At 36.7% G+C, this 13,871-nt stretch overlaps 1 protein-coding gene across 1 annotated transcript; it reads left to right on the forward strand.

Moving 5' to 3' along the window:
• The first annotated feature begins 13 nt into the window (after nucleotides 1-13).
• syt11b (synaptotagmin XIb) lies at nucleotides 14-12,146 on the forward strand. Its single transcript, XM_058746669.1, has 4 exons — nucleotides 14-262; nucleotides 4,428-5,344; nucleotides 7,033-7,153; nucleotides 8,726-12,146. The coding sequence occupies exons 1-4, from the start codon at nucleotides 229-231 to the stop codon at nucleotides 9,034-9,036; spliced, it is 1,383 nt and encodes a 460-aa protein (XP_058602652.1). The 5' UTR covers nucleotides 14-228; the 3' UTR covers nucleotides 9,037-12,146.
• The last annotated feature ends 1,725 nt before the right edge of the window (nucleotides 12,147-13,871 follow it).

Consider the following 13,871-nt stretch of genomic DNA (forward strand, 5'->3'; position numbering starts at 1 on the left):
CTGGTGGTGGGCGGTTCTTACTGTCAGACTCTCAATCTGACGCAGTGCATCCCGACGCTCAGCATCCTTCAGCGCGCAGCATCCAACAACGGCCTGGACCGAGGACACCGCGTACCGTAGAGATGTAGCCATGAATCATCCACATTATATCAGCTAAACCAAGGACCGTCGACATTTATTGTTTATTCCACGACTGTTATCCGGATCGCAGCGCACCCAACCCTCAAAATGGCTGAGATCACTGAAATACGCGCGGCGTACGGTGAGTATAGCGCTGGCCTGAGCCATCCCGACACGCCTGCGATATGAATGTTACGCATTATGGATACACTTGACCTGGTTAAGGTGATAGCACTCATTTATGATGTGAGATTTTGGACAGCGCTTGTCGAGCTTTTTGAATCAAGACTACACAACCACCATCAATACAGGCTGTTGTTCAGTCATCATGTAGTTATTGGTTAAATTATGAGCGTTTGTGAACGTCGCCATGTTGCAAAAGTGTTTTAATGAAGTGATGCGCAGTGTGAGATGGGAGAATGACGTGATGTCTATTCCGGACTGGACCCGAAGGCTCTTTGTTTGTTAATAACGCACCGCTGAGATTACAGCCTCCACCCATGTGTCCTCAAAACCACCAGCTAACCTATTGGGGCTAGTTGTCACACGAGGAATTTATTACAAGGGCTCCATCTAAGTAACTATAAGGTTGGAGTCTAAAGCACAGTTATGCAGAATATATGTTAGGTTCTCTGTACTCGAAAATTAGTCATCATTTACACACCCTTATGTCCCATAGAGTATCATTTGTATTGACAAAAATATAAATTTTTAGAAAAATCTTTTGGTCTCAGCTGCTCTTGGACAGATGCCATCAGCCTCTTAGGCTCCAAGACCCCCCATTTTCTGCAGCAGTATTTAAAGATACCATGTTTTTTCCAGTCTTTCATGATTTACAGTGCAAGTATTAAGGACAAAGAGTTTTTAAATGTATAGTATTTAGTTTTTTACCCACAATTTTTACCCAAATAAAATATTTTAGAGTTTGACAACTCAGAAAATTTATATTCCTTATTTTAAATAGATATTCCTTATTTTAAAAGGATTTCATAAGACTCCTTCATATATCCAGGTGTTTTTAGACAGTGAGAACTCTGGTTCTTCTTCTTCTTCAAAAAAGCTGTTAAGGGAATTTCTTAAAATAGAAATATCTTGATATTATTTGTTATGGTATATTTTATTTAAACCTTGTTTTTGCTTATTTTAAAGCTTACTTTAATGCCTGTCTGGGCCCTAGTGTTTGTGGTGTGCAGTGTAAACAGACAGTATAAATGTTGGGGATAAGAGGATCTTCTCGCCTCATGCAGATGTAGTGATGGGGTAATGAAGGGTGTGGCATTAGGGTTTTTTATAAATAATATTGGTATACACTGGAATTATGTGTAAAAACATTTTGTTTATTCTCAGAATTATACAAAATTGATTTCCTCTGCTATGCCTGAATTAAGACAAATTTTTGAGAACAATTTTAGTAGAGAAGCCGAGTGTGTTGTTGTTTTCCGTTTTATATGTTTCACTTTAATTACTAAACTGATATAAAAATCATTATCTTTAAGGAAATGTAATTTTTAGGGCTAATTCAGAAGCATAACTGTGTCGGTTCTGAGGGTGTGGGATAACGTGACGGAAGGAGTGTCCTCGGATCTGATGCCAGCACCAGCTGGCACCACAGTGCCCACCTCCATCTGGCATGAGCCTCTGAGAGACGTTCATGCTCCAGACACAGCTTCTTTGCCCACTCTCACTGTGGGCTGTACATGTATCCAAAGAGCAGGCACCGCGTGCTTTGGATGATGTGCAGAGTCATGTAGGATTTACACTAGGACCTTGTGTGTGAAACGACAGATTTCTCTCTGATGATTTTTGCCTGACTTCTTCAATCATTTAGTCAGCTTTCGTGCAATAGACTGCAAGCATGATTCAGATTTGTCTCCATCCAATCAACAACCAATGCACTTAAGTCCCACCCCACATTTTTATCTTTTCAACAATCCGTTTCATGTACGTCACAATATGTAAAAATAAATAAATAAATCTGCCGCTACTTTCATTACATCACAAGATGAAGGTTTTTCTAGATGTTTTTGCTGCATCATTCTGATATGACGTATGCACACTGAGACCACAGTGCTGGAATAACTGGCAGTACTAATTTCGGTCAGGGTTGGTAAATTAATGTCTTGAATTGATTTCACTGCCGTAGATGGTACTGTGTATTGCCATTTTCTGGTATGGGAAAGTCAGAGCACTCATCATTTAACTCGTCCTCTTCCACAGACAGTAATTTAGTAGATTTTTTTCATCTGAAGGATCTTACAGTCCACTAATTGCCTTCCTCAAGGGCATAACATTGATAGGGCTCTTTTAACAACCCTCACAGTTTCTCCTTCCTGCAATGTTTTAACTAGCAATGGCGAGTTAATCATTTAGCTACCAACACCCTAGGCAGATATATCTCTGTTTTTTGATATTTGATCACTCTACCATGTCCACAGTCTAGACACACTTGTCAGGGCTCTAAAGAGGTGTTACTTTGATTTATATCCTGAGAAATACAGAGTACTCCAAGAATTCAGTCATTGAGAGGTCAGAGGCTTTGGTACTACTGTCAGTACATTGATTAAAAACTCAAGCGAAACTGTGTACATGTGTGCGTGAGGTGGGTGTCCATCCTCTTTGTTTGCGTGTGCTTTTGGTTCTATGCCCCATGGGATGTTTCCAGGTAATTGGAGCAGCTGTTTTTTCAGAGCCTGCCAAGTCTTGCATCATCTAGCAAGTGGGGTGAGGATCTTTGTGTGGGGTTGGGTGAGAGTGATGGAGCAAAGAACAACAGACTGGGTGGAGCGCTGGCAAATATCTTTTTCTGTCTGCTTCACGCTGTTCATTTTGGCTGTAGCTCCATCATGCTGTTCTTTCTGGGCTGTGATGACTAGACTCCTCTACTGATTTGACTTTTTGCTGCCTTTTCTTTCTTTTCTGAATCTTTGTTTTCATTCAGTCAGGCATCCAGTAAAACTGCTGACCTCACATCTGATCTCACAAGTTAGGTCACTTTGACCTCGTAAAATGGTATTGTGGCGTGGATAGAGTGATCAGCATCAAGATTCATTGTTAAGCAAATCATGGTTGAGCATCTTACAGTGGACATATATCACAAACACTCTCCCAGAGAGTGTTTCCTTTGTCTAAGTCTTAATTTATGTCACTGTCCTGACAACACAAGGACAGAAAGCTTAAGTACTGTCCTTCAGCTTTTGTTCATTTACTGTAAATGCAATTATTTTGATTTATTTTATATGCAAAAAGTTTCAGGTCGGTAGAAAGAAGTCTCTTACGTCCACCAAAACTGCATGTATTTAATTTAAAATAGAAAATACAGTAAAAACATCATTCCTGTAATGGCAAAGCTAAAATTTCCCAGTCTTCAGTGTCATGTGACTATTCAGAAATCATTATAATATGCTGATTTGGTGTTCAAGAAACATTACTTCTTATTATCAATATTGAAAACAGTTGAAGCATCCAGTTCAGCAGTTGAAGACTGCTTTATATTTTTGTGGAAACCTTGATACATTTTTTTTTTCAGGATTCTTTGATGAATAGAAAGTTTAAAAGAACAGCATTTATCATTTTATATATAATATTATACATAATAATATTATATAATATTTAAAATATTATGCAATATAAAATATAATATGAAATATTATATTTATATATAATATTTTATATTATTATTGTATATTTTATATATATTTATATAGACATCTTTTGTAACAGTATAAATGTCTTTACTGTCACTTTTGACCAATTAAATGAGTCCATGCTAAGTAAATAAAAAAGAAGGAAAAAGAAAATGCATCTAGTTTTTTCTTAATGGGCAAATTCTATTCTTTACAGCATTTGAGGCAGCATATTTATTCCAAAAAAAAGATTTCTTTAAGTAACATTCGTAATGTAGAATACAATTAAATGCATTTACATCCCAATGACAATGGCAAACACTTTGATAAAGCTTTTACACAGAACCAAGTGTAAATACACCAAGATGAGAATGTTCAATATTTCATAGCTGTGTTGCTGTAGCGTGAGACCGGATGCAGTCGTCGCTGTGTGGGATGACTGTGTTCCTCTGCATGTGCGGGTGGAGTGGGCATGGAGTAGATATAGAGCGAGTCTACTGTGAGTTTGTCAGTGTCTGCATGTTCCGAGCTTTTGTGCTTTAAACAAGAAAGACTTATTTATTCTTTACGATTTAAGCTTGTGAACATCTTCAGGTATGAATATGCTGTGGGTGAATGTAGATGGATGTGACTTGAGTTGTTCATCAGTCAGTTTATGCTTCTGTCTCTGTTTTTCTCTTTTAGATATGTCCCCAGTGCTGGCGGGGTTTATCGGTGCCGGTGTGTTGGTCGTTGCAGTCATTGCATTAATCTTTGTGTGGACTTGCTGTCAGAAACATTACAACAGGACGAACTACAAGCTTCATGGAATCCAATCGGAACAAAGTGATCCTCTCACAGACCCACCGTACAGGTTTATTCACATGCTGAAAGGAATGAGCATCTACCCCGACACTCTTAACAGCAGCAAGAGGATCATACGAGTGGCACGACAGGCCAGATCCCAGACCACCGATGGGGCTCAAAGCAACAAGGGCCGCCCAGTGGTGCTGGTAGATATGGATTCGGCAGCAGAAAGCGGCCTGCTGGGAGAGAAACAAATGCAGATGAGGCTCGGGGAAAGTGGCCATGAGGTTCCCAAGCTGGAGAGGGAACTTCCTGTGCATGCGGATTACTGCTGTCTGGACAGCAGCTCTGCCAGCAGCAGTCAGACCTCCAGTACTACGGTTTCCAGCACGGCTACACCCTTCACCCCCGCAGAAGAGCCCAGCCGAGGAGATCTCAGCATCGCAATCGATTATAACTTCCCCAAGAAGGCCTTGGTGGTCACCATCCTGGAGGCTCGGGGGTTACCGGCCGTAGAAGGTCACGTGGGCAGTGCCGACCCCTATGTGAAGATGACCATTCTCCCCGAGAAGAAACATCGCGTTAAGACTCGGGTCCTGAGGAAGACTCTGGAACCTGCGTTTGATGAGACCTTCACATTTTATGGTGTGCCGTACAGCTCCCTGTCGGATCTCACTCTGCACTTCCTGGTGCTGAGCTTTGACCGGTTCTCACGAGACGATGTGATCGGGGAGGCGATGGTTCCGCTGGCAGGTGTGGATCCGAGTACAGGCCGGGTCCATATTACGCAACAGATCACAAAGAGAAGTATGCAGGTGAGAAACAGCGTAACACAAGACAAACTCAAGTCTATCCTATAGTACCTAGCTCAAATTCAGATTCTGACACAATGCAGTGCATTATAAAGTGCTTTTTTCATGCAGCATGAAAAAGAAAGATCAAAAGCAAGAATAAGAATTTTTTTAATTATTATTTATAATCAGTGCTGGGAAAAGTTACTTTAAAAGTAATGCATTACAATATTGTGTTATTCCCTAAAGAAGTAACTAATTATGTTGCATTACTTTTGTGTTACTTTTTAAATCTTAAAAGTTCTATTTTTGAATATATAGCTTTTAAATATTAAAGCTCTTAACAAAAAAAAAAAAGAAACACAAATGCTATGTTTATCTAAAGTATTTTTTCCTTAGTATGATTAGGGTTAGATGAAATGCATAGCCTACAGAATATTTATGTTATTTAACCTATTTAATTATTGCAGGTTTGTTTCATATTCTGGGTTCGCATTTCACCATATTTATTCATTTTGAGGAATACTGAATCTGTTTTTTTGCACATTTAGGGTCATACAACGCGATTTACTAACGTTTGTGCTCGTCAAATTACTAGTATTTGCGCTATAATTTAACGTCCAAAAAAAGCATGTCTTAAACTATTTTGCGGCTGTGTCGTAAGTAGATCACCCACACCTGATGAGCATCGGCTCTACTTATTTGCGACTACGCTAATTTGCGCTGCGCTTGGTATATTGCATTGGTAAATATGTAAATGAGATGTTGCGTCTGTGTTTTTAAATTTGCTCATTGTCAGTAAATCACCCGCAGAAATTTCCACCCCTTTGGCGCTGTTTTGGAATTGCGCTCTTGCGCTAATTTGCCCTGTTTAGTAAATCTGGCCCGTAGTCTAGAACTACAGTAACCATCATATTTACACAGCACACACGATGCCTCTGCACTTACTCCCGATTTCTCTCAACATGGGGGCAGGAGAACTGTCAGGCATTATGTATTTGAAAAAGTAACTCCTTAGTTAGCTAGTTACTCTGAAAAAATCTGATTACATAACTCACGTTACTTGTATTGCGCTACCCTCAACACTGTATATTATACTGTCAAAAATTATAAATAGATATTTATAACAATTTTATAATAACAAGAAATGTAACAATTATTTCCTGCATTCAGTTTGTGCTGGCATTGTGACTGATTCATCTGGGTTCTTTTTATAAGTCTGACACTTGTATGAGCTCAACACTGAATCACTATGCATCACTGTCTCATCCTCCTACTGCAGTTTGTAGTCATTGATAAATGTGCCTATCCTCCCGCTCACTGAGTGGGTTTAGATGACGCGTAGACAATCCAGTTGGCACGTACATAAAAGCCTCCTTGTGCCTCCACACAGAACCCAAGCTCTGAAGGATGAGCTGCGAAGATAAACAGAAAACAAGTTTTTAACAAGTCATCAGCCCACTCAGTTTGTATTTATTATCAATGCATCTGATCAGTTCCTTTGCTAATAGACCATGTGCTGAAGAGCTGCTATCGCATTATCACTTACCTGCTCATGCTGCAGTTCTTCCAGTGCTGTTGAGATTAGTGAACCCAGGGATATTGTAATGTTGATTCAAGCCAAAGAGGTCTATTCAGTAATTATATTGTCTTAAATACTTTAACTGGTTGTCTTTTTAAACTTTTGTGTATGTGTATTAAAATTTCTGCAGTGTGTGAGCCGTGGAGAGCTACTGGTCTCTCTTTCCTATCAGCCTGTTTCTCACAGACTGAGTGTGGTGGTGTTAAAAGCAAAACACCTTCCAAAATTGGACATCACTGGCCTATCTGGAAGTAAGTAATATTTTTTTATAAAACTTGCTTAAAAGTTTTGGGGTCAGTATGATTTTTTTATGTTTTTAAAGAAGTCTCTTATGCTCCCAAGGCTGCATTTGTTTGATAAAAAATAAGTAAATCAGTAATTTTATGGAATACTATTGCAGATTTCGGTAACACGTTAGAATACTGTTCCGTCATTAATGAATAACTACACAGGAACAAATGACTGATGCACTATTAACATTGTAGTAACTACTAACAAGAAACTCTGATTATTGATTTAGTAAGTAATAGCGCTAAGTTGAAACTGGTAGTTCACTATTAGCTAACCAGTAGCTACTATTTTTTTTCATATATCCTGAGAACTCCTAAGAACTACTTTATAGGTTAATAATTAATGTGAATTATGCATAATGTATAAATAATTCTAAAATGAAGATCATGGTAACCCACTAGTAATGACTCAAGTATTACCAAATCCTTCTAAATGAACTACTAATTATTTGGATCAGTATTCTAAAGTGAAGATCATGGTAACCCAGTAGTAATGATTTAAGTGTTACCAAATCTAGCAAAATGAATTACTAACCAGGACCTTATAAAAACCTCAAAAGTTTACAATGACTTCAGTAATTACTAGGAAGTTATCACGATCTTCACTTTAGAATACTGATCCAAATAATTACTAATTCCTTTAGAAGGATGTAGTAACACCTGAATAATTACTATTCAGTACTTTACAAAAACTCTCAAAAGCTTACAATGATTTCAGTCATTATAGGGAGTTACCATGATCTTCACTTTAGAATACTGATCCGAATAATCAGTAATTCCTTCTGAAGAATTTAGTCATACTTGAGTCATTACTAGTGGGTTACCATAACCTTTACTTGAGAATGAATTATACATTATGTATTATTCACATTAATTATCAACCTGTATACAGTGGTTTTTGGGGAGGTATGAAAAAAATAATAGTTACTGATTAGCTAATAGTGAACTACCACATTCGACTAAGCACTATTACTTACTAATTCATTAATTAGAGTTGCTTGTTAGTTACTAGTAGTTACTAGAGTGCTAATATTGCATTAATCATGTGTTCTTGTGTAGTTATTCATTAATCATGGAACAGTATTCTAAAGTGTTACCCAGATTTCTATTTGAATACATTTTAAAATGTATTTTTTTTTCTGTGATGGCAAAGCTGAATATTCAGCTTTATCTATGTTGAAAACATTTGTGCTTCTTAATATTTTGTGGAAATCGTGATACATTTGTTTCAGGATTTTTGATGAATAGAAAGTTTTTTGTAAATAGAAATATTTGTAACACCATAAATGTCTTTAGTTTCATCATTTTGATTAATTGATGAATTAAAAGTATTGATATAAAACAAAAAAAACAAAAAAGACAGACCCTAAACTTTTGACAATCAAATATACACAGTGTATATTTAACAAATTACATTAGTTTTAAAATTATAATGCATTAAAGTATTTTAAAAATGAGAATTTTTGTATCTCACTTCAAAATCGAATCTAATTTTTATTTTTTATTTTATTTTCGCTTTATTTTGTGTCCCAGATCCGTATGTGAAGTTGAATGTGTTCTATGGCCACAAGCGCATTGCCAAGAAGAAAACGCATGTGAAGAAATGCACGCTCAATCCAGTCTTTAACGAATCCTTCATCTATGACGTGCCGGCTGAGTTGCTTCCAGACATCTCTATTGAGTTCCTGGTCATGGACTTTGACCGCACTACTAAAAACCAGGCCTTGGGACGCCTGGTACTCGGTGCAAACAGCCCCTGCCCCTCGGGAGCTGCCCACTGGCAGGAGGTCTGCCAAAACCCACGCCGCCAAATCTCAAAGTGGCACACGCTCAATGAATATTAGAGCTTCACCACAATCTCTCTCCACACACACGCTCAAACACAGGCACACAGGAAGCATTCAATAACAAGAGAGAGAGAGTTCTGGGAAAAGATGCCTTTTTGTTACCATCACTACACAGAAGGTAACTGATTATCAGGAGGACTTGTAAAAAAAAAAAAGACTTAAGCCAACTTTTACGTCATTGCTAATGCGATGATGGGCCTCGGAAATGAATCTTTTTAAAGTACACATTTACTTTCTCACTCAGTTGCTCACATATACACACACATACACACTGCCTGAACACAAACATACATGAGAAATAATAAACGAGACCAAAATTACAAAAAAACATTGACTGTTAGGAATTTATGAGGTTTGGGATTCTGTAACTGTCCTAATAAAACTTAACGCATGTCTTGACGCTCCATATCTCACTCCAGAACAGGACATTGTGTGGATTTGTGATGCTGGTGCACATTAAACAGGCTCTTTTTTGAGGCATCTGATTTCCGGATGTTTGTGGAAGGAGTTTGTTTTGAAGGAGCTTGTGACGAGCGTCTTCTGATATGTACTGATTCTCCACTGTCTGAGAAATGCACTGAAGTGACACAGAGGCTGTATGATCTATGCTAAAGTATGAATTGTTCTGTTATGCTTTGGCTGGAGATGTTTCGGAAATTCCTGCTGTGTCACATTCTCCACAGCTACAAGTTGAGTCATGTGATTGTACAACAATAACCCTATTGGCAGCACTATGGGCCTGATTTATTGCTTGAGCAATGATTTCATCATACACTTTGAATAAATCTGGCCCTGAACAACTTAATCTGCACTGCTATGCTACAAACTCACTCTGAATGTCACTGTCTGTATGAATTTCATACACCAGAGCTTCACTTCACATAAAACAGTGGCTCACTGTTTCGTAGACTGTACTAGCCAATGTCATCAGATGGCCTTTTTAAGGTGAATTGGATTCACTTTCATTTTAAATCCTGTGTGATATAGAGATAGACAAAGAGGTGTGTTCGTAGTTTGGAGCTGGAAAGCTCTGGTATATTACGGGGTCGTTCTGAGCCCTTTGGCGTGATGTTTGGGAAATGGAAGAATGTAGCATTTTGTCATTTGTAGTTCATAAAGTCAAGGGGGAAGATGTTCATGTAAATCTATCAATAACAATCTGTTCTTCTAGCATACCTCCTTCACCTCAGTTTGACTTTTTTGTCTTATACCACTTTGTCACCTGGGCCTTTATCTCTGATTGGTGCTCTTCACTGTTAATTTACCAAGTCTGAGGTCTGAATCTGGCATACTGTGTTTCATGTGGCGTTAGAATTAAGATTGGGAACCAAAAATCAGAAAGAAAAAAAAAATACTGGAAACAAATGACGTTTAATGATTCTCACATGTGCAATTTTTGCTAACATTGAATTAAAAAATTCTGTCAGTTTCCTGTTTTATAAATTTCCTACACAATTTATTCAGCAGTGATATAACACTGCTACTGAATGTACAGTGTGAAACATATAGAGAGCCCAGTGTACTCCAATTACAGAATAAATGGCTCATGATTCAGTCCTTGTATTGAATCGAAACCATATAGTGTGACCAGTGTAGTATGAATCTCAAACAAATAATGAGTCCGATCTTTTTAATGAATCAAAAACATACAGCACAATTTAGTGCGACTCCCAAAAAGGACACTGAGATAAAATTCAGGCAATTTTTACTGAATAAAAATCATTTAGCACAACCAGTATACTAGGATTCCTGAACAAATGAATCTAATGAGTAGGTTCTTTTAATGTATCGAATACACAACACAACTACAAGTACACACTCTTAAAAATAAAGGTTCTTTATTGGCATTGATGGTTCCATGAAGAACCTTAACATCCAACATTTTTTTTTCTTTTTAGAAATGTTCATTTAAAGGTTCTTTGGGGAACCAAAAATGGTTCTTATATTGCATTGCTGCAAAAAACCAATTTTGGAACCTTTATTTTTAAGTATATGACAACATGTAGTTACTGGTTGTGTAGTTTAAAAATACATATTATGTGTTTTGTTATTAGTATTTCATAAATATTAATAAATAAAATCTGAACCAAAACCAAAACTATTACATTATTCTAGAATTCCATCCCAAGCAGGAAATATGCCCAGGATTCAGGAGACCCAGCAGAGCAGGGACAATAATAGATCTGGGAAACACACAATGTCACTTCCTATACATTCATCCAAACATTCCTGATCAATTCCCCACAAATTAGCCTCTAGTGGTAAGCTATGGATGTGTATGGCACATGGTTTGTCTATCATAGAGATGTTAAGATTCTAAACTGTAATTCTGGATGGAAAAACACTTCTTTCCATTCAAGCTTTTTACATGCTTAAGCCACACTCCCTGTAAAAAAGCGCACCCTATCCACCCAGTAATGTCTTTCGTATAGAAGATACTTTGTTTCGGATCACTGGTACACTGTAATAAAAATAAAAAGTTGAGCAAACTTAAAAACTTTTTGCTGTATAAACTTAAAACAAGTTGAGAAAACTCAAAAATCTGCTGAAGCTGGTTGCCTTAAATGTTGAACTTCTCTCAACTTTTGATTTTTTACAGCACTGTAAAAAAAAAAAATTAAATAAAAAGTTGAGCAAACTTAAAAGTTTAAGGCAACCAGCTTGAGCAGATTTTTGAGTTTTCTCAACTTGTTTTAAGTTTATACAAAAAAGTTGAGAAAACTCAAAAATCTACAAAAATCTGCTGAAGCTGGTTTGCTCAACTTTTTTTCTTCTTTTTTTTTTTTTACAGTGTATGACAAAATGGAAAGATATTAAAATATTCAGTCCATGTGACTAACAACACACAGGAGAAGAAAAAAAAAACAATAGATTAAAAAAGTATTTAAAAAAAAATCATGTGACCTATACACAATCACTTTGGTGTTCAAAAATTAATTGGCAGGAAAAATGTTGTATTAGTGCAAACTAAAAAAAATCTTGTGAGTATTTGACATATACTGTACTGCAAAATGCTGTGAGATCTCTGCTAATGTTACACATCCACCTGTATGTTACTGTTCTTAACACCCACTGAATGTGCAAAATAAACGTGATACACAATTGAATTCTCTCTCCTTTAGTATATTTTCACTTCATTATCTAAATTATTTGCATATTTTCAAAATGGGCTTATGGGTCATAGAAAATTAAGAACCTTTGGAAAATCAAAATATGCCAATATTATAGTGTTTTAGTAAATGAATGGTATTAAAGCTAAACCAAAGCAAATATCTGTGGTGTGAGCAGTGACGTCAATTAAACTACTTTTTCTTTTTCTTTTTTATCAATTACTAAATTAACCATGAGGGTTTCTTTTGTCTCGCTCTTATATCACTGATAAAATTACTGATAGTAAACAATTCTGATATTTAAATGTTATCAGACATGTTTGACTAATAAATGAAATACAATAGTGTCCTCTTTTGCTCCGGAAGCTTCATGGCAATTCTGAGAAATTTCCCAGGCTCTATTTATCAAATGATTGTTTACACGTATTACAAATTTTGGTTTAATGAGTAATATTTTAAGTTGAGAATTGAGGTAAACGGATATGAGACTACATGACTTTCCAAAGAGAGTCTTTGTGAAGGTTTCAATTATGACTTGGCAATGTGAGATGACCTTAATATACTTCATCTCCAATGAAAGACTGATTTTCATGGGGAAAAAAAACTCAAGCTTCTGGTAGACCACGCTTCCTCATTCAATTTCTGAAACAGAACAGGAATGCTGATATAAAGGGAGCTGAACAACCCATTAAACTTCTGAACTGTGACAATAGAATTATAACTGACTAGACATATATGACTAGACTCTCTGTACATAGCAGACGTATTCATACATCACAAGTTTAAGCTACATTTAGGTTACATTCTTTGAGATTTGTTGTTCATGCAACTCTACTTGTCTGTTGATTACAATAAAGATCTGCATTGATATATATGGTCCTTCCTGAAGGACTGATCACTCCTATATATAAAAAAGGAGATAAATTCGATCCCAGTAATTACCGTGGTATTTGTGTGGGCAGTAACCTAGCAAAGCTTTTCTGCAATATAATAAACAACCGCATAGTGACATTCCTCACAAGATGCAACATCCTAAATAAATCACAAATTGGCTTTTTACCAAAACAACGTACATCCGACCACATCTACTCTCTCCATACTCTAATTAACAAAAATCTAAAGGGCAAACAAAGAAAAATATTTACATGTTTTGTTGATTTTAAAAAAGCTTTCGACTCTATTTGGCATGATGGTTTACTATACAAATTATTACAAATTGGCATTGGTGGAAAAACATTTGAGGTTATACAATCCATGTATAAAAACAATAAATGTGCGGTCAAAATCACGATTTGGCCAATTAAAACTACCAATTAAAACATGGATCAAATTATATCACGCAATCATTAAACAAATTCTACTGTACGAGAGTGAAATTTGGGGACCAATAATACATTTAAAAAATTGGGATAAAACATCAATAGAAAAACTACAACTAGAAACATTTTAGGGGTCCATAGAGGTACGTCCAATGATGCCTGCAGAGATGAATTAGGCTTATACCCACTGAAGATTGAGATCCAGAAGAGATGTGTTCAGTTCTGGCATCACCTCCATCGATCTGATCCTGATTCAGTCCGATATAAAGCCCTCCTCGCCAATGAAACCTCAGCAGAATCTCATCCTCTAAACACGCTCGCTCTTCAGCTAGTCCATAAAACCCAGCTCCTCACTAACTACAGCTACAACCCCAAAGCCATTATTAAAGAAATTGGCAAAAAT

Source organism: Onychostoma macrolepis, chromosome 16, assembly GCF_012432095.1.
Source record: "Onychostoma macrolepis isolate SWU-2019 chromosome 16, ASM1243209v1, whole genome shotgun sequence".
Taxonomy (NCBI): domain Eukaryota; kingdom Metazoa; phylum Chordata; class Actinopteri; order Cypriniformes; family Cyprinidae; genus Onychostoma; species Onychostoma macrolepis.